At 47.0% G+C, this 22,479-nt stretch overlaps 1 protein-coding gene across 2 annotated transcripts in view; it reads left to right on the top strand.

Moving 5' to 3' along the window:
• The window catches only part of LOC147634546 (uncharacterized), a 56,225-nt gene extending 34,376 nt beyond the window's left edge, over window positions 1–21,849 (top strand). Inside the window, exons 10-15 of one of the 2 annotated variants that reach the window (XM_086803635.1) lie at window positions 19,086–19,229; window positions 19,322–19,429; window positions 19,553–19,604; window positions 20,294–20,589; window positions 20,702–20,746; window positions 21,159–21,849. In XM_086803635.1, the coding sequence (XP_086659761.1) occupies window positions 19,086–19,229; window positions 19,322–19,429; window positions 19,553–19,604; window positions 20,294–20,589; window positions 20,702–20,746; window positions 21,159–21,269 (756 nt within the window). In that variant the 3' untranslated portion in view covers window positions 21,270–21,849. The remainder of the gene's footprint in view (window positions 1–19,085; window positions 19,230–19,321; window positions 19,430–19,552; window positions 19,605–20,293; window positions 20,590–20,701; window positions 20,747–21,158) is intronic. The other variant, XM_086803636.1, reaches the window with a different exon arrangement.
• The last annotated feature ends 630 nt before the right edge of the window (window positions 21,850–22,479 follow it).

The raw sequence follows: 22,479 nt of genomic DNA, 5'->3' as shown, positions 1-22,479 counted from the left end.
AAGACACAATCAGGACAGAAATCAAGATGAGTTTTCTTTACATCAACTCTCTTAAGAGAAGAAAGTACCTGTAAACCCTTGTGGCTCATATGGCCAAGCCTCTTGTGCCAAAGCTCCATGTGAGACTTCACATCTGCAACAACAACAAGACACTTTCCAGAGATGACCTTGGAGTGCAAATAGTACAATGTGTGAAACCGGCCTCTGATAGAAACCAGAGCGCGGTAGACTAGCAGTCACCCGTCCACTTGTAGTCTAGATATGAAAACAGAAAAGATTGGGGCTAGAGTGCCCAAATCTGAAAACAAAGCGACACCTGTTGGCAGCTTTGGCGTCCCATGCGGTATTTCTTTATTCAATTCCAAAAATATGAATGGCTGAGTACAACAAAAATCAGCCAAGAGATTACACCTGTATGTCCAATCTGACGGCCCACAATACCTCTCAGCACAGAGGATCCATGCACACAGATCTGTGTCTCAAAATAACACACTGTGCCTCCCTCTGATCAGCCAAGACCACTAAGCAGGGCAGCCATGAGCATACATCTGGCATAACTCAAGCACATGATTCAACATCTCAGCTCGTACATACATGTACTGTTCAACCTCTGTCATACCCCTCCTCTCACAAGGGGCCAGATAGCTCAAATCTGCAACAGACATCAAGAAGTAGAAAGAGAGATAGATGAACAGATGAGGAGCTTACCAAAATCAGCCCGTGTATTTGCACCGGAGGAAGTAACGGTACCAATCTGTACTTGCAGGCACTTGTTTCCACAACCCTGCTTCACACGCATGTGCGTACTTGTCTGTACTCTCCTCCTTGCATTCAACTATATGCTGTACTTGATTGTACAGATCTGAAAAACAGCCCTGTACCGGTCTGTGCTGCTTCGAGATACGTGCCAGAAGCTATCCTTGCAAACACCGCCTGCAGCCAGCACCTGTACACGCCTGAACCTGCGCAGCCAGTTCAGTCCAGCGCCGCCAACAGCAGTTTAGTCCAGCACCGCCAACAGTACAGCTGTACCTGAACTGTCCGTACACTGTACGGCAGTCGTACAGTGCTGTACCTGTAGTGTACTTGTCTGCATAGCCTGTACTAGCAACTATAGCCTGTCCAGAGCCTGTACGCAGCCTGTCTAGCAGAGAAATAGGCCCGCAGCAGCTCCTGTGCGTAGCCTGTACACCAGGAGAGAACCTGCAGCCTGTCCGTACAAGGCTGTACGGCTGGTTTGCACAGTGAAAACAGCAGCAACCAGAAAATCTGCAGCCGACTTGCTCCCTTCCTTGCTTTTCCACGCTTCCCAATAACAGCACGTATGCTCCACGATTTCCAAAAGGGAAGAGAGAGAGGGAGGAGAGAGAAGCACACACTCCAAAAGTGGAGTGGCCCCCCTCCCCATAATAATCCTAGGGCCCCTCCCACTTTAAAAGTTATTAAAGTCCCTAGGGGCCACTAAGGCCTAGGGGCAACTTTAATAAACATTAAAAGTTTAATGTTCTAGTTCCCCCCCTTCACACCTAGGGATGTCCACACATCTTTAACTCTGTCCGGGCACCCCCCATGTGAATCATTCAATATTCTGACTCTGCAACCACCATGCCCACACTTGTGCTGTTCCATTTTCACAGGGCCATGACATACCCCCCTCTTGAAAAATGGCAAGCGTCCTCGATTGCATTCTGGTGATACAGCAAAATATCCAAAGTGAAATATACAATATGGCAAGATCAACGTCCCAATCTCTCTAAGCCATGCACATGTATCAACATTCATTACAAACCAATGGCATAGTAATAGTCCAAGTTGTATACCACTGTGAACCATACATATCCACAAAATCGCATGTGACTAGTACACATATATCATAGAAGTCCCATAAACAGATGTCCTGTCAGCCTCAGTACCTTCGGGTGAGATAAAAACTGCACCAAGCGACCTCTAGATGTCATCTGAGCCTGTCTGTATCAAGGGAGTGGAGGTGCTACCCCCCTCTTGAGCATCAGGTAATGCTCCAGACCCATGCTTTGCTGAACCTGAATGAGCCACAACAAGAGTCGGCTCTAACTCAAAGGCATCGAGATAAAGCTGCAAAACCTGAGGTGAATCTGTTAAGTTACCTTCCTCCATCCACTTCGCATCCATCGGTGAATAGTTCGTGAACTTCACAAGATAGCGACGGGAAACTTTACCTCGTACCTTCCTTTCTTTATGTGCCAGTATCTGCTCTGGAGTCAGAACCTCATCAAGTTCCTCAACTTCCAGCTGAGCCTCATCTGATACATCCTCAGGCACATCCCCACGGAAAGGTCTAAGAAGACTCACGTGAAAAGCATTGTGAATCCTCCAGTGATCTGGTAACTTCAAACGATAGGTTACCTCACCAATCTTTTCCAAAACCTGAAAAGGCCCATAATAACGCATGCTCAACTTAGGGAATAAGCGCTCTTTACCCTTCATCTTCTTGAGTCTAGCCTTTTCAAAGCGCAAAAGAACCCAATCACCCAATGCAAACTATAAATCACGTTTGTGACGGTTTGCGGCTTTCTTTTGCTTCTGCTGAGTTTTCTGGAGTGCCAACTTAACTCTCCGATAAGCTTCATCCAAACTTTTCACATACTGATCAGCCTCAAAGATCTTATCCTTTGTATGCAAAATGGGTGGTACCTTCTTCCCTCCTTCCACAATCTCAAAAGGCGCCTTGCCTGTCGAGGTATGTACAGTGTTGTTATATGCAAACTCCACCAAAGGAAGATATTTTTCCCATTGTTGCTTGTGCTCTGACACATAACACTTGAGAAGATCCAACACTGTAGAGTTAGCCTCTTCTGACTGACCATCTGTCTGTGGATGAAATGACGATGAAAACTTGAGAGTTGTACCCATGTTGTCAAACAACCCTCTCCAGAACAAACTTGTCATCCGTGGATCACGGTCACTAATGATAGACGTAGGCAAGCCATGATATTTGAAGATGTTCGCCATGAACAACTTCACCATATGATCCACTTTGATCGTCTTACGCACGGGAATGAAATGTGCCTGCTTACTGAACCTGCATATGATAGTCCAGATGCCATCATTTTCCGTTTGTGTCCGTGGAAGATCAAATACAAAATCCATGGCAATGCTCTCCCAAGGTCTATCCGGAATAGGTAAAGGCTGTAATAACCCTGGTGTCTTTTGACGGTCAAACTTTACCTTCTGACATACGATGCATTGCCTCACAAAGGCATCAACATCTCTTCTCAAGGTTGGCCAATAAAAGAAAGTCTCCAGTGCTTTGACCGTGGCGTCAATACCTCTATGACCTGCATACGGTGGAGCATGACTTTCAATCATAACCTTGAGTCGCAATGGCCTGGTAACACACAGTCTGCCATGCATCAATAAAAACCCATCTCTGAGAGTATAGTGCTCATGCCGCTGACCCTCAGACATCTGATCATACAACCTTTCAAAGTCCTCATCATGGGCATACTGCTCTTTCATTTCATCAAGCTCATGATGATAAGCAAGTGAAACTGCAGAGACTTGTGGCTCCACATGCACAATCTGGAAGTGAAACATTGACAAAAAGTTTGCCCAACGCATATGCTTCTCTGAAAGCTTAGTCTGCGTGAGGAAATAGCGCAAGGTCTGATGATCTGTCTGTACAGTAAAATCAGCCCCAAGCAAGTAGTGTTTCCATGTAGAAAGAGCGTGAATTACAGCCAACATCTCTTTTTCATAAACCTGTAAATGCTTCTCGGCATCTTGCAATATTCTACTCTCATAGGCTATGACATGTCCCTCTTGCATGAGAACTGCACCAATGCTACTTCCACATGCATCACACTGGACAACAAAAGCCTTTCGGAGGTCCGGTAACACCAATACTGGGTCCGAAGTAAGCTTTTCCTTGAGCTTTTTGAATGCTGTAATTTCTCGATCAGCCCATCTAAACGGAGTTGCCTTCTTCGTCAAAGCATGAAGAGGCGAAGCAATTTCAGCAAAGTGCCGTATGTAACGCTTGTAATAGGAACACAATCCTAGAAAACTGCGTACATCATGCACGGTCCTCAAAGCTGGCCAATTAAGTATTGCTTCCACCTTTGCTGGATCCATACGGACTCCATGCGCAGACACAATCTGCCCCAAGCAATGTATCTCCTGCAAAAAGAAGCCATTAACAACCAACCTATGGTTTCTGAGTTCTGCAAACACAATGGCCAAATGCCTTCTATGCTCTTCCTCACTTTGTGAATGCACAATCATATCATCAAAGAATGTGCCCACAAACTCTCTATGAGGCCTGAAAATCCTGTCCATCATTCTGTTAAATGTGGCAGGCGCATTTGTCAAACCAAAGGGCATAACCAAGAACTTATACAACCCAAACGTGGTTCGGAATGCTGTTTTATGCACATCCTCGGGTCTAATGCGTATCTGATGATACCCGCTTTTCAAGTCAATACGACTAAAAACTGTGGAGCCCTGTAAGCGGTCCAAGATGTCATCGATCCTCGGTATGGGGAATTGATTCTTGATGGTATTCTTGTTCAGCGCCCTGTAGTCAATACAGATGCGCCAAGAACCATCCTTCTTTTGCACTAAGAGCACAGGTGAGCAAAAGGGTGATGAGCTAGGCTGTATCAACCCTTTATTCCAAAGCTCCTGCACCTGACTCATAATCTCTTCCTGTTGGGCTGCACTAACACGGTACGGCGGTCTATTCGGTGGAGTACTACCAGGAATTAGATCAATGGCATGATCTTCTGGCCTCTCAGGAGGTAGTTCTCCTGGCAATGACTCGGAAAAACAGTCTTGAAACCCACATAAGAAATCAGTCATGTCCTTATCTAACATAGACAAATTAGACTTAGACTCATCATCTTGTGCATCCTTTACATAAATCAAATACGCAGAAAGATGCTTTTTCATTACTGATGAAATCGCCGAAGCGGATACAATAGGAACAGATTCCCCTTTGAGTTTTACATCCAATACATGTTCTTTCCCTCTATGAGTCAGAGTGATTTTCCTATTGTAAGTATCCACCACCGCATGTAGCCTGTGGCACCATGGCATCCCCAACAAAACATCACAGCCATCTAAAGGCATGATGAAGAACTCTTCGCTGTCCACATAACCCTGCAAATGAAGCCGAAGCTTCCCAATAATAGGAGTAATGGGTTTTGCATACCCTGGACAAGCCATGTTAGCCTCATGTAACGGCCCCATCTCCTCTGCGCGAATCCCCAATCGGCCAGCCAAATCTGGTGAAATGAAGTTGGCTCTAGCACCTGTGTCAAAGAAGATCAAGGCATTCTGATCTCTCACTTTGCCCCATGCCTTGCACAACTCTGTGGCTTCACCACCTGGCTGTTCCCCCACAAGATCAGGAACTAAGCCCGCAGAAGGTTTTCGTTTCTTGGACTTGGGCTCTCCTTTATTGTCAGAGTCCTTTTGGGACTCTTTCTTTTGGGACAATTGAATGACATATGCCCCTCTTCAGTACAGTAAAAACACTTATGAGCATCTCTCAAAGCCTGTCTTTCCTCAGAAGTCCTCTTGGGCATTGGCAACTTCTTATACTTTGTCTCTGAAGACTCTTTAGCATCACGAGAAGCATGCCCAAATTTTTCAGCTTTCTTGCCCAATTTCTTACTGCCTTTAAACCCAGATGAACCACCAGTGAGTAACGCATTAACTGTCATAGCATTTTCAATCATCTGTGACATGTTCGTTACTCTTGTCTTGATACAATAATCTCGTACCTCTTTGGGCAGCCCACAACAATACTTCTCTACCTGCTCAGATAATGGCACCGCACGATAAGAAGTCACTGGGAGTAAAGCTTCCCAAAACTTCTTGTTATAATCCTCCAAATTATCACACTTTGAAGCATCCAATTTGTGCCATGCGGTCATAACATCCACCTCAAATGTAGATGTGAGCCATACGGAAGAGAAAACCTGTTTAAATTGGACCCATGTAGTGGGTGCTATGCCTTGCAAAAGAAGAGTAGACCACCACTGCAAAGCATTGCCCTTGAGAAAAGTGGCAGCTTTCCTCACCTTAGAGGACTCTGTGTAATTCCCACCAAAAAAAGCAGCATCAAAGTGCTGTAAAAAGGTAAGTGCTTTAAGTTTATCCTTGGCCCCACTGAATGTATCAAACTTCACTGCAGCTCCCCCTTCCTTGTAATCCTTCGCCTTTCCCATAGGCGTTAGATTATCATATGGAAGTGGTCGCAAGATTGCTGCCCCCAACATTCATGCCCATCATTGGGTCAACATTTCCCATTCCCACACCAGGCATACCATACATTCCAGCCATGTTTCCAAACATTCCGTTATGCATACCTGGCTGCATACCACCAAACATATTGCCTTGCATCCCAGGTTGCATGCCTCCAAACATATTTCCTTGCATACCGGACTGCATACCACCATACATATTCCCCTGCATACCAGGCTGAAAATTAGCTCCAAAAGGCCCGTGCATACCCATGCCTCCCTGAGGGTAACCCCCAGTCATAGATTGGAACACCGAGCCACCACCAAAATAACCTGGATGCATATTCTGCTGAGGAATAGGTGGCTGTTCATAGAAGGAACTCTGAGAGTTTGCACCATAAGCATGCTGCATGTTCGGAAACTGGCCAAAAGATGGTTCCTGTGGGATGGCACCACTATGACCCTGTGGAAGATTCTTAGAACGAACCTTCTTCTTCTTTTTCTCGGGCTCTGTGCGGGGCTCTGTGCGGGATCTCATAAATTCAGCAAATCTTTCACTTTGTGTGAGCTGCATAAATACATCCATAACACCAGCCAAACGATCTTTGAACCGAGCATCATCATCCTCTTTACCAAGTACATCTTCCGGCTGTGTTACATCCTCATAAGGCTCAACATCTACAGCCTGTTCTCCTGCAAAAATATCCTCAGATACATCTTTCTCAAGAGAAGTCTCTTGCTCTTCTTCTTCATGATAGAAATACTCATCCTCTGTATCAGACATGTTTGCTGAATTTTTTTCAGCGATGGCTTTCTTCGAGGCAACCATGAGCTCACCCCCTTCAGAAAGTTGATGATTGGTCTCGGGGACGGAACCTTGAAACCGGCCTCTGATAGAAACGAGAGTGCGGTAGACTAGCAATCACCCGTCCACTTGTAGTCTAGATATGAAAATAGAAAAGATTGGGGCTAGAGTGCCCAAATCTGAAAAGAAAGCAACACCTGTTGGCCCCAAAGCTTGGCGCCCCTTGCGGTATTTCTTTATTCAATTCCAAAAATATGAATGGCTGAGTACAACAAAAATCAGCCAAGAGATTACACCTGTATGTCCAATCTGATTGCCCACAATACCTCTAGCACAGAGGATCCATGCACACAGATCTGTGTCTCAAAATAACACACTGTGCCTCCCTCTGATCAGCCAAGACCACTAAGCAGGGCAGCCATGAGCATACATCTGGCATAACTCAAGCACATGATTCAACATCTCAGCTTATACATACATGTACTGTTCAACCTCTGTCATACCCCTCCTCTCACAAGGGGCCAGATAGCTCAAATCTGCAAACAGACATCAAACAGTAGAAAGAGAGATAGATGAACAGATGAGGAGCTTACCAAAATCAGCCTGTGTATTTGCACCGGAGGAAGTAACGGTACCAATCTGTACTTGCAGGCACTTGTTTCCACAACCCTGCTTCACACGCATGTGCGTACTTGTCTGTACCCTCCTCCTTGCATTCAACTATATGCTGTACTTGACTGTACAGATCTGAAAAACAGCCCTGTACCGGTCTGTACTGCCTCGGGATACGTGCCAGAAGCTATCCTTGCAAACACCGCCTGCAGCCAGCACCTGTACACGCCTGAACCTGCGCAGCCAGACCTGTCCAGCGCCGCCAACAGCAGTTCAGTCCAGCGCCGCCAACAGTACAGCTGTACGAATTGTCCGTACATTGTACGGCAGTCGTACAGTGCTGTACCTGCAGTGTACTTGTCTGCACAGCCTGTACCAGCAACTATAGCCTTTCCAGAGCCTGTGCGCAGCCTGTCCAGCAGAGAAATAGGCCCGCAACAGCTCTTGTGCGTAGCCTGTACCAGGAGAGAACCTGCAGCCTGTCCGTACAAGGCTGTACGGCTGGTTTGCACAGTGAAAACAGCAGCAACCAGAAAATCTGCAGCCGACTTGCTCCCTTCCTTGCTTTTCCACGCTTCCCAATAACAGCACGTATGCTCCACGATTTCCAAAAGGGAAGAGAGAGAGGGAGGAGAGAGAAGCACACACTCCAAAAGTGGAGTGGCCCCCCTCCCCATAATAATCCTAGGGCCCCTCCCACTTTAAAAGTTATTAAAGTCCCTAGGGGCCACTAAGGCCTAGGGGCAACTTTAATAAACATTAAAAGTTTAATGTTCTAGTTCCCCCCCTTCACACCTAGGGATGTCCACACATCTTTAACTCTGTCCGGGCACCCCCCATGTGAATCATTCAATATTCTGACTCTGCAACCACCATGCCCACACTTGTGCTGTTCCATTTTCACAGGGCCATGACAATGTGCCTCTTTTGCTGCCTTTGGCCACAAGCATAAAACCCTTGTGCATCTTCCAAATGCCACTGCCAAATGTGGTAGAGAAACCACATGCATCCAGCTGACCCACTGAAAGCAAACTCTTCTTGATGCCAGGAACATATCTGACATCATGGAGCTGTAGCTCCTGCCCATTCTCAAGGACCAACTGTATTGTCCCTTTGCCCTCTATATTGCATGCATGATTGTCCCCAAGGAACACCTTTGCGCATGGGCCTGGAGTATACGAGGCAAACACATCCACATTTGGAGTTACATGGAACGAAGCCCCTGAGTCAACAATCCATGATTGAGGCATCTCGTCATGGGTGGTCAGCAAAGCTTCTATAACATCCTTTCTGTCAATGTGCAAGTCACATTTGACGTCACTAGCACGTGACTCAACAGAATCTGATGCAACAAGGATGTCCTCTGTGTCTGACAACTCAGTGATCACAACACTAGAGGCAACATTGGCTTTTTTAGCCTCAGAGGATGATTTTTCTTTGTCATCCTTCTTCTCATCTTTCTTTTTCTTGCCCTGCCACTCCTTCTTTCTCTCTTGTTCCTTCTTAAAGAACCTGCAATCGATCGGGCTTTTTATGCCCTTTTCTGCCACATTGGTAACAAGTAATATCTGAGTCTTTCTTTTCCTTCCCCCTGCTTTTACTCCTTGCTCTGTCAGAGGAACCTTCAGCATTCTTGCCTCTACCTCTAACTTGGTAGGCACCACCTGACTCCCCACTTGTTTTCCTCCTTATCTCCTCATTGAGGATAGAGCCCCTGACTCCATCATAGCTCAACGAAGAGGAGTTACTCAACGAGACGACTAGTGTCTCCCATGAATCAGATAGTGTCATCAACAAGAAGATAGCTTTAAGTTTATCATCAAACGGAGGAAGACCTGTGTCTTGAAGTTGACTCAGGATACCTGTAAACACACTCAGATGCTCGGACGCTGATTTAGATTCATCTAGCTGCAAATTTACCAACTTCCTCATCAGGTGAACCTGATTAACTGGAGTGGCATTCTCATAAGTAGCCTTGAGCTTCTTCCAAATGTCAGAAGCTTTATCAAGACCCTTAAGTTTTGTCAGAATATCATCTGACACAGCCATCTTTATATATTGTGACAGCTTTCTTATTCAGCCTATCCCATTCTGCATCTGACATAGTGTCCGGTTTTGTACCCTCAACAGGCATATCGCACTCTTTTAGAAAGAGTACGCCCAATATGCGCTCCTTCCATAAGTCAAAACCCTGCCCATCAAATTTCCGAATCTCAAAGAGATTCTTGAGCTCGGATGATGAAGCCATGTTGCTGAAATTTTCTGTTTTTCAGCTTATAAACACCTGTTACTTGTCACCTGTTACCTGTCACCTGCTTTTCCCTATGAAACCCTTTTAAAATGCTTGCTGAAATGTCTGTTTTTCAGCTTCATCCGTGCCAATGGCCAGAAGTGAGTGAGCACGTCAGTGATATACAGATCATGCAAATGGTATGAAAGCTCTATGGCCAGCTCGTGAATAGTGGCAAACATCGACTCCATGCTCCCGGTGATGCACTAGGGGGAAAGAGAAGATCATCACGCCACTCTCTCGGGTGGAAGACCTGGAGTGATGTAAAACCACACATACACAAATGGGAGTCACCGTCTCTAAAATACCGGCTCCTTCAACGGGAAGGTATCAAAAGAAGCTGTAATCAATTGGCTGCCCTAGCACTCGTGCGGGGGGGCGGGTGGGGGCTAGGGAGGCGGCGATGGTCATCTTTGCTACTACTAGCTTCGTGAAACGGTGGGTCAAACGGCGGACTGAACTAGTGTGCTGCCTCCACTTCAGGTCAAGTGCGGCCGGAGGGCGGTGGGAGTGCTTTGGTGAGGCAGAAGGGGGTGGGGGAGGGAGGGGTTCCGATGAAGTCGGGGCGGAGGGAGCTGCAAGGGGGAAAGCTAGAGCAGAAGATGGGGCGGAGGGGGAGGGGGGCCGGGAGAGGAAGGGTTTGCCTGTGAGGGAGGTGGGGCCAGGGGTCAAAGAGCCTCGCGGGAATGTGGATGCTTGGAGCGGGATTGCAATGAGGCAACGGTCTCAAGGAAGGGGGGGCGGCGGATTCGAGGGGAGGGTGGGGGGTGGGGATTTCATCACTCTCCCAATAATACCACCTATCACCGGGAGGAGAGGAAGGCTACCACCTCTCAAAGAAGGCTTGGGCCGTACATAGTGCAAGGGGGCTCAGCTACATGACTCTGTCCCATGCTACAGGGGAATTAAACTCAACCTGGTAGTAACCACGCCCCAAGGGATGAATATTAGTGGTCTTTCCAGGCTCACCAAGAACTCTTGCGTGTGACAAATCCCTGAGCTATCCACGTGTCGGGCTGGCTACCCACAATCTTGTAGACCAAGGTGGAGGCCTCCAGAGATGCGATTGTTGAAGCGAGGAGCTCGAGGTCCGCTTCTGAGAAAGAAAGGCAAGGGACGGTGGCCTTGGTCAGGGATGATGGATGTCATGTGCATGCTTGCCCATGGACATAATCTGGAACTAATCCTGAAGGGGGCAACCAGAAAAATAGCTTAGAGCTAGGATTTTGAGCACAAAGTGCAGAAGTGGCAGTGTTGGACTTGGAGCAAGACATGGAAGACTTGGAAGAGGCTGTCGGTTGCAAGACAGGGGGCTGTCGGTTGCACACAGTGGAGTCGGCTGTACCAGATTCAGGCGCCTCAGCATTTATAAAGAATGTATGCAAGTCGGCCGGCCGACCAGCAGTCGGCCAGCACTCCAATGGTTCAAAGGGCCTATAAATAGGCGTAGGTGCTCATTGTTTGAGTCATTCACTCCCCCTTTGGGTGTGGGTCTAGACTAGGAGTTGTTTTAGTGTATTCCACCTTTTATGAAGGCAACCTATGCTGTAGATTAGGGGTACCTTTTTGTACCATATGAATATACTGAATTTCCATCTCTCTCTCTCTCTCTCTCTCTCTCTCTCTCTCTCTCTCTCTCTCTCTCTCTCCGCTGTTCCGCCTCCCTTTCCCACCCTTCGCTGCCTGTCCTTCGCTCTTTCTCTCTCTTCGCTGCTCTTCGCCTGCGCCCCCCTCTTTCTCTCTCTTCGCTTCTCTTCGCTGTCCCGCTACCTGCCTGCGCCCCCCTCTTTCTCTCTCTTCGCTGCTCTTCGCTGTTCCGCCTGCGCCCACCCCTCCCGCTACCTGCCTGCGCCCCCCTCTTTCTCTCTCTCCGCTGTTCCGCCTCCCTTTCCCCACCCACCCTTAGTCAGGCCCCCAAGGCAGCAACATAACTCTCTCTCTCTGCTGAATCTCCTCTCTTTCCCTTTCCCCTGCATGACTTGACCCCCCCCCCCCCCTCCCTGTTGCTGCTGTTTCGTGCTGCTGTCATGGATTAATTTTCAGTCCATTGGCTGTGGGAAGTTCTGCAAAAAGTCATGGCCAAGACCGGGTTTAAAGAGGAGCTCGTGAAGGTAGAGGACAAGCTCGGCACAATTATCAAAGAAAACAAGAAGATGGTCGACTCTTCCGTTACCGCAATCATAAACCGCCTCTCCAAACTCGAGAAGGGATTTGACAAAATCCAGGAGCTCGAAGAGAGATCTTCCAAGCAAGAGGCTGAGATTTCAGCCTTAAAGGAGGAACTAGTGGAGGCCAAACTGCATGCTAAAAGTCAAGCGGCTGAAATCTCAGCCCTCAAAAAGGAGTTGGAAGCCACTTCAAAAAGCAAGCTTGAGGATGGAGAATTTCAGCCCTCCTTGATTGAAGAGCTGAATACCATCAAGGAACAAATGAGGATCATTCAAGAGGAGGAGGAGCAACATAAAGAGAAGACATCTTCATGGGTGGAGGTGATCACAAAGACACAAAAGAAGATGGACGAAGCCGAGAAATGGATCGAGGTCGCCAAGAAAGGGAAAGGTAAAGAATCGCCACCCATCCCCACTCCCACCATCATCAACATGACCCTTGAAGAGGAGCAAAGGAGGAAGACCCGGGCCTTACATGTACGAGTGTCCGGTCTAAAAGACCGTGATGATGCGGAAGGGGAAACCAAGGAGCTCTTCTCTATGATGGGCATTGAAGCCACGCACACAAAGGCATGGAGAGTGGGAAAGAAGAGGGAAGGTAGTGGCGAATCTTCTTCTAAGGAGAGAGCACTTATCATTCGTTTCCCCTCCATGGAAGCCAAGAAGGACTTCTTGAAGAGACGTCCTACACTCAAGCAAACGGGAATATTTCTTGGAGATGACCTCACACTCTCGCAACTTGCCCACATGAAAGAAGTTATGCCCGAGATAAGGGCAGCCCGAGAGAAAGGGAAAGTGGCCTTCTATAGAGATGGTAGAGTGGTGATTATGGAGAGGCGCTCTTCATGACGGCGCGAGACCTATGGGACTACACTCAAAGTTGCTACTTGGAATTGTAATGGATCTCTACGCCTTGATGTAGGGGCTTTTGAGGATAGTTTCACTGGGAGGGACATCATCTTCTACTGTGAGACGCATCAGGCTCCTGGACAGTCCATGCCACATGTTAGTGGATACCGATGGGAGACAGCTTGTAGACAGGAGACTCGTTCAGAGCATAGAGGACGGGGCTCAGGAGGAGTGGCAGTATTGTTTAGAGAGGAGCTACAGCCACTGATACATATAGTCCGCAGAGATGAGTAGGCTAGGTTCAATGCCAGGACCGCCCATAACCAGACAGTATTTTATGATACCTCAGAGGAGATGTTGAGGGAGCTTGATGTTAGGGATATGGGCCTATCTAGACTCTCACAAGATGAGGAACATACAGTGTATGGGCGGTATTTGATAGACATGGGGATTGCACATGGATTGGCCATCCTGAATGGCCTACAGAGATTCCCAACATCGGGCGGTTTCACTAGCTTTCCACATCGGCATGGTGCTAGTACAGTGGACTATGTTATGGCTCAGCCCAGTCTCATTCCCTCTTTTCAGGATTTTATGGTAGGCACTAGGCCGGTTGGAATAGCAGTGGATCATGCTATCTTGTCCTTCACTCTCACATTTCAGTTCAGCACCGCTCCATTGGGACAGGTCTCCACACACACTCGTTATACCTTTACGAGGGAGACTGACACCGTATACACGGATGAGATATACAGACGCCTATGTGCCGAGGAGCCGGGACGGCCATTAGATGAGCTCACTCAGATATTGATAGAGACGCTTCATGCTGCAGCAGCAGAGGCATATCCCCATAGTCAGCCTACACGGAGACGATCTGGGAACATGTCCCAGAACAGTTGGTATGATGAGGAGTGCAGAGAGATGAGGATCAGATTACAGAGAGAGGTGCTCATGGGTGTTACCACTCACAGACAGTCACGGATTACCTTCCGGCACCTAGTGCGACGGAAGAAGAGGGCTTATCTTGCTCAGTTAGAGAGGGATTTGTACCAGTTGTTTATGAGTCAGGACTCAGGCAAGGCATGGAGACTATTCCATGAGCATTCACCATCACCAGCCATTACCTCCACAGAGATTTGGGGTGAGTATGCAGCATCCCTGTACACAGCACCAGGACAGCCGCCCCTGCCAGACCCATCGGAGCCATGCCCAGAGACGTGTGCTTTCTTTACTGCTGAGATGGTAAGGAAAGCTATTGACAGGATGAGGACTGGGAGAGCATATGATCATGATGGTTTGGTAGCAGAGCACTTTATTCATGCCAGAGATATGCTTGCAGAGCTTATTGCTATGATGTTTAACCGAGCCATGTGTGAGGGTTTTCCTGAGACTTGGAATATGTCCACCTATCTTCAAGTCAGGGGATCCCATGCTTCCTGGGAATTATCGTACCATCATGATTGGTCACACATTGGCTAGATTATATGCATCTATTCTTGAGCAGGAGTTGAGTAGATGGGCAGAGAGAGAGGGCATACGTGCATCAGGGCAGGCAGGGTTCAGGAGAGGTTTCTCCACTCTTGACCATATCTTGACACTCAGAGCTATTATTGAGGAGGGCAGATTATATGGCAGGAGGATTTATTGTTGCTTTGTGGATTTCCGCAAAGCTTTTGACACAGTACCGAGAGCCAGACTGATGTGCAGACTACAGGAGATGGGAGTGCCCACAGAGCTGATTTGGGGAATCATGGCTTTATACAGGACAGTTGTGGGGTAGGTACGTACTACCCAGGGTATATCTGAGATGGTTCACTCCACTATTGGGGTGAAACAGGGCTGCCCCCTTTCCCCCACCTTATTTGGGATGTATGTGGATGAGGTTTCGGACTATGTAGAGCGGGAGGGTGACAGAGGAGCACAGCTAGCAGGGACATGGATTCCGTTGTTATTGTATGCTGATGATATTGTGCTGATCTCAGATTCTCCAGAGGGGATGCAGCGTCATTTGGATGCATTGCACATGTTTGCAGAGGACAGTGGATTGTCTGTTAACCTTGGTAAAACCAAGGTGATGGTGTTTAACACCACAGCACAGTGGGTTAGGAGGTCAATGCCCACCTTTACATATGGTCAGGAGACAGTGGAGTGTACAGATGCATATACTTACCTTGGTGTGGTTTTTAGTGGCCCACTATTTTCCTTGAGGAGATTAGCGGAGACCAGATTGACCAGAGCTTATGCAGCATTGGGGAGACTAGAGAGGATGTGTTCGCAGGTTCAGTTTCAGGAACCTCGAACAAAGCTGTGGCTCTTTGACACTTTGGTCACTTCAGCCATGCTGTATGGAGTGGAGATATGGGGACCCTCAGTGGATCACCACAGCCGAGCTGGTAGCACTGATGGATGGAGACGTATGGAGAGGTCCTTGGTTTCTATGATTTCCCGGATGATTAGGGCCAAGGCCTCCGTACCACATGATATTATCCGTGCAGAGATGGCTGCCCCCCCATTGGTAGTAGAGGCACTCACTCGATCAGTCTCCTTTATACATAGCACTTGGGCTCTCCCTAGAGACAGATATGCTCGCTTAGCCCTGGAGTCTTCACGACAGTTGGCATCACAGGGAGACGGATCATGTTGGTATGCACAGATGACAGCTTGGTTCCAACTGCATGGCTTTAGTATGGACAGGCTACCTCCATTTCAGTACTCCCGGGATGCACCCTCCCTCTCTCTCACACGGGCAGAGATTACCAGACTTATCAGGCAAGACTTGACTCAGCTGGACACTAGGAGGACATGGATACAGCTGACACAGGAGCTTGGTACGAAGATGGCTTTCTATAGAGATCATCTTCTCCAGCTCACGGAGGATGGGTTTGTGATTAGACCCAGCTACATGGATACTCATCTTTCTCATGGGGTACGGTGTGCTATTGGTCAGATGCGCACATCCTCACACCAGCTAGAGATTGAGACTGGCAGATTCAGAGGAGTACCAGCTGAGGCCAGGATTTGTCAGCTGTGCCAGATGGAGCCAGAGACAGAGTTACATTACATATGTCACTGTCCAGTATATTATGAGATACGAGGCCGTTTTCACTGCCTGTTTAGAGAGGGCTTTGGACCACTTTCTAGAGTCATGAGATACCAGGATCAGAGATGCCTCGGATTGTACTTGCTGGAGCTGCGTAGACATAGAGAGGGTCTCCTGAGAGGGAGGGGATCAGAGAGGGAGAGACACCTACAGAGGCAGATTACAGACTTCTTTCGACCAGAGATTGAGCAGTCAGGTCAGCAGGCATTGCAGCTAGCCCCAGAGTACAGCCGCACCAGAGGTACACTGATTGATCGGGCTATAGAGCTGGGGCGGTCCAGGCGCCCCAAGATGAGAGGCCCATCTCGACACCGGCGGAGACTACAACAGAGGATCAGGACCATACTAGCACGGCATGGGAGACGTCCAGTCAGAGTACTCACCATGGAGGACATTGAGGATATCCGCCATCGACCGATGAGAGACATCTTTGGATAGTGATGTGTATGATGCTTACCTTTGTTGCTGGAGTTTTCCTCCTAGATGTTATCCATTAGGAGTTCGTAGTACCGTACTTTTCCTCATAGTTGTTTCAGTTTCAGTTAGTTGTTTAGTTGTTTTTAGCTTTCCTTACACAGACATTGTATCAGATCCACCAATTGTTGTAACCTTTTTGGTCTCATAGGTCATTTTGGCCTTTTGAAGACGTTAATATATCATTTCATTTCATTTCATTTCTCTCTCTCTCTACTGTCTGCGTTTTTGCATCAGCATGTTCTCAGTGGTGTTTAGGGTTGAAGAAGACTCCTAGAGCTTCCGCATGTTACATTGGTATCAGAGCATCAGGCTCAGCAAGGCTAAACGCTGATTCAGTCCCATATGATGGTGTACAGGTCCAAGGTATAGGGGTATGAAGCCCAAGGCAAGGAACACAAGATCGGGAAGAGCTCCAAGGAGGTTTGTTGGTGGTGTTCCACAAAGCCACAGGGGATGGCAGTCCTGTGAGGAGCCAGATAGGTTTTCGGGCAACGGTCCCAACGGAGGATATCCTCCAAGGGGTGATGTGAGTGCCAGACTCATTTCTCAAGAATGAAGACCAAGACATTGTTCAGAGTGAGGGCATGAACGGATTGGGGACTGGATGGAACAAATGCATAGATCTTATTCAGAGTTAGGGTGGTTTTGGAGACTGGGCTGGGTTTTCAGAGAAAAGGGTTGTCAGATGGATGGATGACAAAGGGACTTCGGGAAAAAGAATGGGATGATTACAGTCATCCAAGAATAAGTTGGTATCCCGTCATCAAGTTTAGCAGAGGGGGATGTCATGTGCATGCTTGCCCATGGGCATAACATGGAACTAATCCTGAAGGGGGCAACCAGAAAAATAGATTAGAGCTAGGATTTTGAGCACAAAGTGCAGAAGTGGCAGTGTTGGACTTGGAGCAAGGCATGGAAGATTTGAAAGAGGCTGCCGGCTGCAAGATAGGGGGCTGTCGGCTGCACACAGTGGAGTCGGCTGTACCAGATTCAGGCGCCTCAGCATTTATAAAGAATGTATGCCAGTCGGTTGGCCGACCAGCAGTCGGCCAGCACTCCAATGGTTCAAAGGGCCTATAAATAGGTGTAGGTGCTCATTGTTTGAGTCATTCACTCCCCCTTTGGGTGTGGGTCTAGACTAGGAGTTGTTTTGGTGTATTCCACCTTTTATGAAGGCAGCCTATGGCTGTAGATTAGGGGTACCTTTTTGTACCATATGAATATACTGAATTTCCAGCTCTCTCTCTCTCTCTCTCTCTCTCTCTCTCTCTCTCTCTCTCTACTCTCCCTTCTGTCTGTGTTTTTGCATCAGCATGTTCTCAGTGGTGTTTAGGGCTGAAAGAAGACTCCCAGAGCTTCTGCGTGTTACAATGGAGCAGTTTTTGCCATGGAGTCTTCTTGGAGGTTCGAAGACCAGAAGTTGTGGAAACTTGCCTAAAACAGAAACTGCGTGAAAGCTGAAAGCACATGTACAGGGAGACGATGAAGGGGATAAGGGGGTGATAGGCTGGAGAGGCGGAGGCCCTGAATGCAAAGGGAGAAGGGAGCCGGGTGGCTTACGAACTGGAGAAGGAGGTGGTGTTGAGGAGGCGGACAGGAGGCAGGGTGGTATGAAGGCAGAAGATCGAGGTGGAGAGCTCAGGCCGGAGGTGGAAGGCAGGGCGGCACGAAGGAAGAAGGCGGAGGGGGCTCAGGCGGCAGGCGCCACAGGGAGGGGTGGATGGCAGCGAGGTGGGGGCAGTGGGGGGATGCGGTGAAGGAGGGCGGCTGCGCACAGGAAGAGGGGGCAGGGGAAGTGCGCAGAAGCGATGGATGCTGAAGGATGCCTCGTGCAGTCATGCATACGGGGGGGAGCCACAGCGCTAGACCCTCTGGGTCTTTTGAAGACTTAAGTCTCTCTCTCTCTCTCTATAAGGGTTTCATTTTCTAGGTGCCAGTAGTATCATCTTTATTTTTCATTTTCTGGTTTTTTATCCTGACATTGTATCAGATCCACCATGATGTAACTTTTTGGTCTCATAGGTCATTATGGCCTTTTGAAGACGTTAATATAACATTTCATTTCATTTTCATTTCTCTCTAGAGGGGTGGATAGGGAGGCATGAGAGCCCACCACAGTGGATACGGGAGCCACACAGGACATGTGGACATTGATGGCCTTTACACAGTTCCTGAGGATGATGATGAGACCTCTCCACCAGCCACCCTAGCTTGATGTTCCTTGGACCTTGGGTCATCGTCCTATTGTATTCCTGAGGATGCTACTTGTATTTGTAGCTAGTAGTCTTTTTCCAGTGTTTTATTTTTCTGTTTTACCAGGATCAGTGTAACACTTGAGTGGTCTTTTGAAGACGTTAAAAAAAGTTTCTCTCTCTCTCTCTCTCTCTCTCGTGTGTGCAAAAGTGTATCTATGAAGTCCTTTACACCTATGAATCTTTTTCTTGACAAACCCATTGAGAAGGGCCCCCTTATGTGGATTTTTTTTGCAAAATATGATTTGGAAAACCCCTCATATTGAATCCATATTTCTCAATTGTTATTTGTGAAAATTATACAGCATTTAGAGATTAGACAAGGGCTAGGGGTAGCAACTCGCAATGTTGCTCATTATCAAGCCCTTGTTATCGGGCTGCAAGCAGCCCTCGACTGCAGTGTTTCACATATAAACATACAGGGAGATGCGCTTCTCATCTATAAGCAGGTACTTTGGAGGAATATTTAGCTTGTGACAAGGCCAGTATTTCAATGTCATAGTAAATGCTTAGGTTTTCTGTAGTTTTTATCATGGATCAGATGATGGGCCAAATCAAGGTAAAAGATGAGAACCTGCTTGCTTTGTGGAAAGAGGCTAACACTTTGCTGACAAGGTTTATGGAATTTTCGATCAGCCATGTGGACAAGGTAATTGTTGTTCAAGGACACTATACAACTTCAAGTTCAACTTCAACGGATTCCTTGTGAATTTTGGACTTCAACTAAATTTGTCTATGTGTTCATGTGTGCGTGCACACGTCTTCTTATTAGGGTGACAACTCCACAGCTTGTGCTTTGGCAGAAGCATCTATACATCTTCCTGGTATGTGTTTTTTTTGAGGCTTTCTGGTTGTCTCTTGCGTTTTAGATACTCCTATAGCCATTTCAAGGTTTAGGGTGCACACGTGGACACATGCACCAACGTGCTTGTATGTAAAAATATAAATATAAATGTGCGTACGCATGTGCAGGCCACATGCAATGGTGGTTTGTGTGCATGCAATGTATGTATGTTGCAATTTACGCAATGCATGGATGCGTAGATGCATGTGTGCAACGTACGTGGCATAATTGTAGGAAACAGCCATTCTGCCTTAATGGAGTGCAGAAATTCCTTTTCCCATTCCCCGCCGTTCCCGTTCCCGTTCCCTTGTTCCTGTTCTTATTTTTTCATGATCATGTATATATTTTACATCATACAGTTCCATCTCCATTCCAAACTAATCCTGTTTTGCACCCTGCGCTGTTCCCATTTCATGCAACAATAGTTCATGGGTATGTACTTAAGTATATATGGTAGACATATATGAATGCATGCAATGTACATATGTATGTCATATGTACATGTGCCATATGTATGGATGCTTGCAATGTATGCATGCATGTGTGTATTTATGTATGTGTATGATGTGCATGTATGTATATGTATATGAGACCTTCTGACAAAGCGTGTTTTTCTTTATTAAGAAGGAAGTTTTTCTTTGTCAAAATAAGAATCTTTGCTTTTTGTAGAGAATTACTCCGACAGGTTTGATGTTTTCAAAGCAAGCGGAGCACTTAGTATGCATGGCACTCCTGCAGCTCAAGGGCAAGGTGGTGGCAGAAAAATTAATCTTAATGCGATCAAAAGATCAATGGAATCATTGAATACAATTAGTAATAGGGTTTTGGCAATGACGCATTGTTCTCGAGCTTATGTGTCTTGCCAACTCATGTTGCGTCCGTCGTTCAGTCAGCAAGTATCCAGAGTTCCCAGAATAAAGGCTCCCCAAGCCTTGAGCTTACCATTCTCTGTAATCATGTTGAAGGTAACTGTTCAAGCCCTCTTAGTTGTTAGGTATTGTTAATGCATGCTATCAGAAAACTTTTCTTTCTGTTTTTCTAGCATGAAGTATCATCTTTTCTTGGTAAACTTTTCAGTGCCTTCCTTTATACGCTGCAAACACGTCGATACACAGGGTTGCGGTGAGCTCTTATTTCTGTTACTAAAATGGGAAAACATGGTGGTGAGCTTTGTGTTATGACTCCAGAGTAGGCTGCATGTAATGGCTTGAATAGTCTTGTAATCATGTATCTGAAAGGGGTCACAACTTGATTATGTGACATACAATAAGGTTGGTCACTCTAAAATTCTTACCCATTACCGGGGGTCCATTTTAGTTCGGCCATCATCTCGCCTGTCCAACTCTCCGTCTGTCCCACTGGCAGCCATTGTTTTATAACCACTATGTCTCTATAAAGCCATATGGTATGCTTTCTTAAAGACCTTAATATCTCAGCCCCAAGTAGAAGGTTTATTAAAACAAATCGACATCACCTTGTTGTCAAACACTACATTCCATCAGTATCTCATCCAGCTCTTTTTTGTTGATTGCAGTGGTTTCTCCCCTCTGCAAAATTAAGGCATCTTCCACACATTTTTCAGAGGTCTTTTATGCATGTACTAGCTGTGCCAAAGTCTGCTTTCTCCACCATTCCTTTCACATGAGGCTTCTGTAATTGGGACTGCGTGAGCTCCATCTGCAATGCATCAATTTCTCTGTTCTTCTAATATTCATCCCCGTAGCTCAACAGTGACAAATATTATGGAAAATTCATTGGTGGATGGAAGTCAGTCAAGCTTGATTGCACAGTTGACAGGATTCAAACGTGTCATTGGTTGGAGGAAAGCCCGGGATCCCCTACCACCAGGGCAGGGCCCATCTATTGAAAAAGGTGCTGCAGCTAGCAATTTTACTTTTAGTATACTTGTGTGAACTCTGGCGTAGAAGCTCTTGGGCTATGTCAACTTCTGCCCAGATGCTTGTGGATGCTGGCTTTGCACGAACCTTTTCATATTGCTAGACAATTTTCTAAAATCACATAATGGTTATATGCCTATACACCATTAACCCATCTCTTGATGAGAAATTCCACTTCCTCGTCTATGCTGTGGTGCTTAAAACTCATTTCCTTGTGTAATGAAACCTTCAAGAGAAGAACCCCTCAGAACAGAAGGTATAATGAGGAATGTGATTAATCTACTTTCAACCAATGGGCTATAGTGATGGCACGGTGTGCCTTGACTATTTCGATGTGGTATTAGTTGCTTAGACAATAGTAGAATGCAAATAAGCTAAATTGGTGAAACTATTAAGTGAAGGAGTACGTGTTAAATGTCCTATGCTTGTACTCGTTTTTTTTTTCCCGGGAAAAAGATCCTTCTATTAATAAAAAACAGCCATGAAGGGCTAAATACAACCACGAAGGGCTAGATACAAACTTGCCTCCATGTGAGGAGTGGGGATCAAATAATCAATAGATAGAGAGAGATGCACTTGTCCTCCTGTTGGCCCCTCTATGAGGAGAAGGCTATCTCATACAGGGGGAGGGGGAGGGAATAAGCAAAGAGGTGGTCGATAATGCCAAGTGGGATCACCACCTCGGTGAGAAAAGGGCCAGGCCGCCAGAGTTTCAAGAAAGCTTTCCGCCGCTTTCACATGCGGTTAGAGCCACCCTGTAGCTTCCCCCACTGGCCGCGGAGGGCCGGGCCACCAGAGTCTCAAGAAAGCTTTCCGCTGCTTTCGCATGCGGTCAGAGCCACCCTGTAGCTTCCCCCACTTGTCACGGAGGGTATGGATGATGTCTAGCCAGATGCTCCTGATGGACACCGCAGGCATAGTATGGGTACCCTCGATGGCTACGTTGCATCTAGCTCT

Source organism: Cibotium barometz, chromosome 10 (assembly GCF_041138505.1).
Source record: "Cibotium barometz isolate CiBa-2024 chromosome 10, ASM4113850v1, whole genome shotgun sequence".
Classification (NCBI taxonomy): domain Eukaryota; kingdom Viridiplantae; phylum Streptophyta; class Polypodiopsida; order Cyatheales; family Cibotiaceae; genus Cibotium; species Cibotium barometz.
The sequence above is the reverse complement of the archived record's forward strand: the minus strand, read 5'-3'. Positions and strand labels throughout refer to the sequence as shown.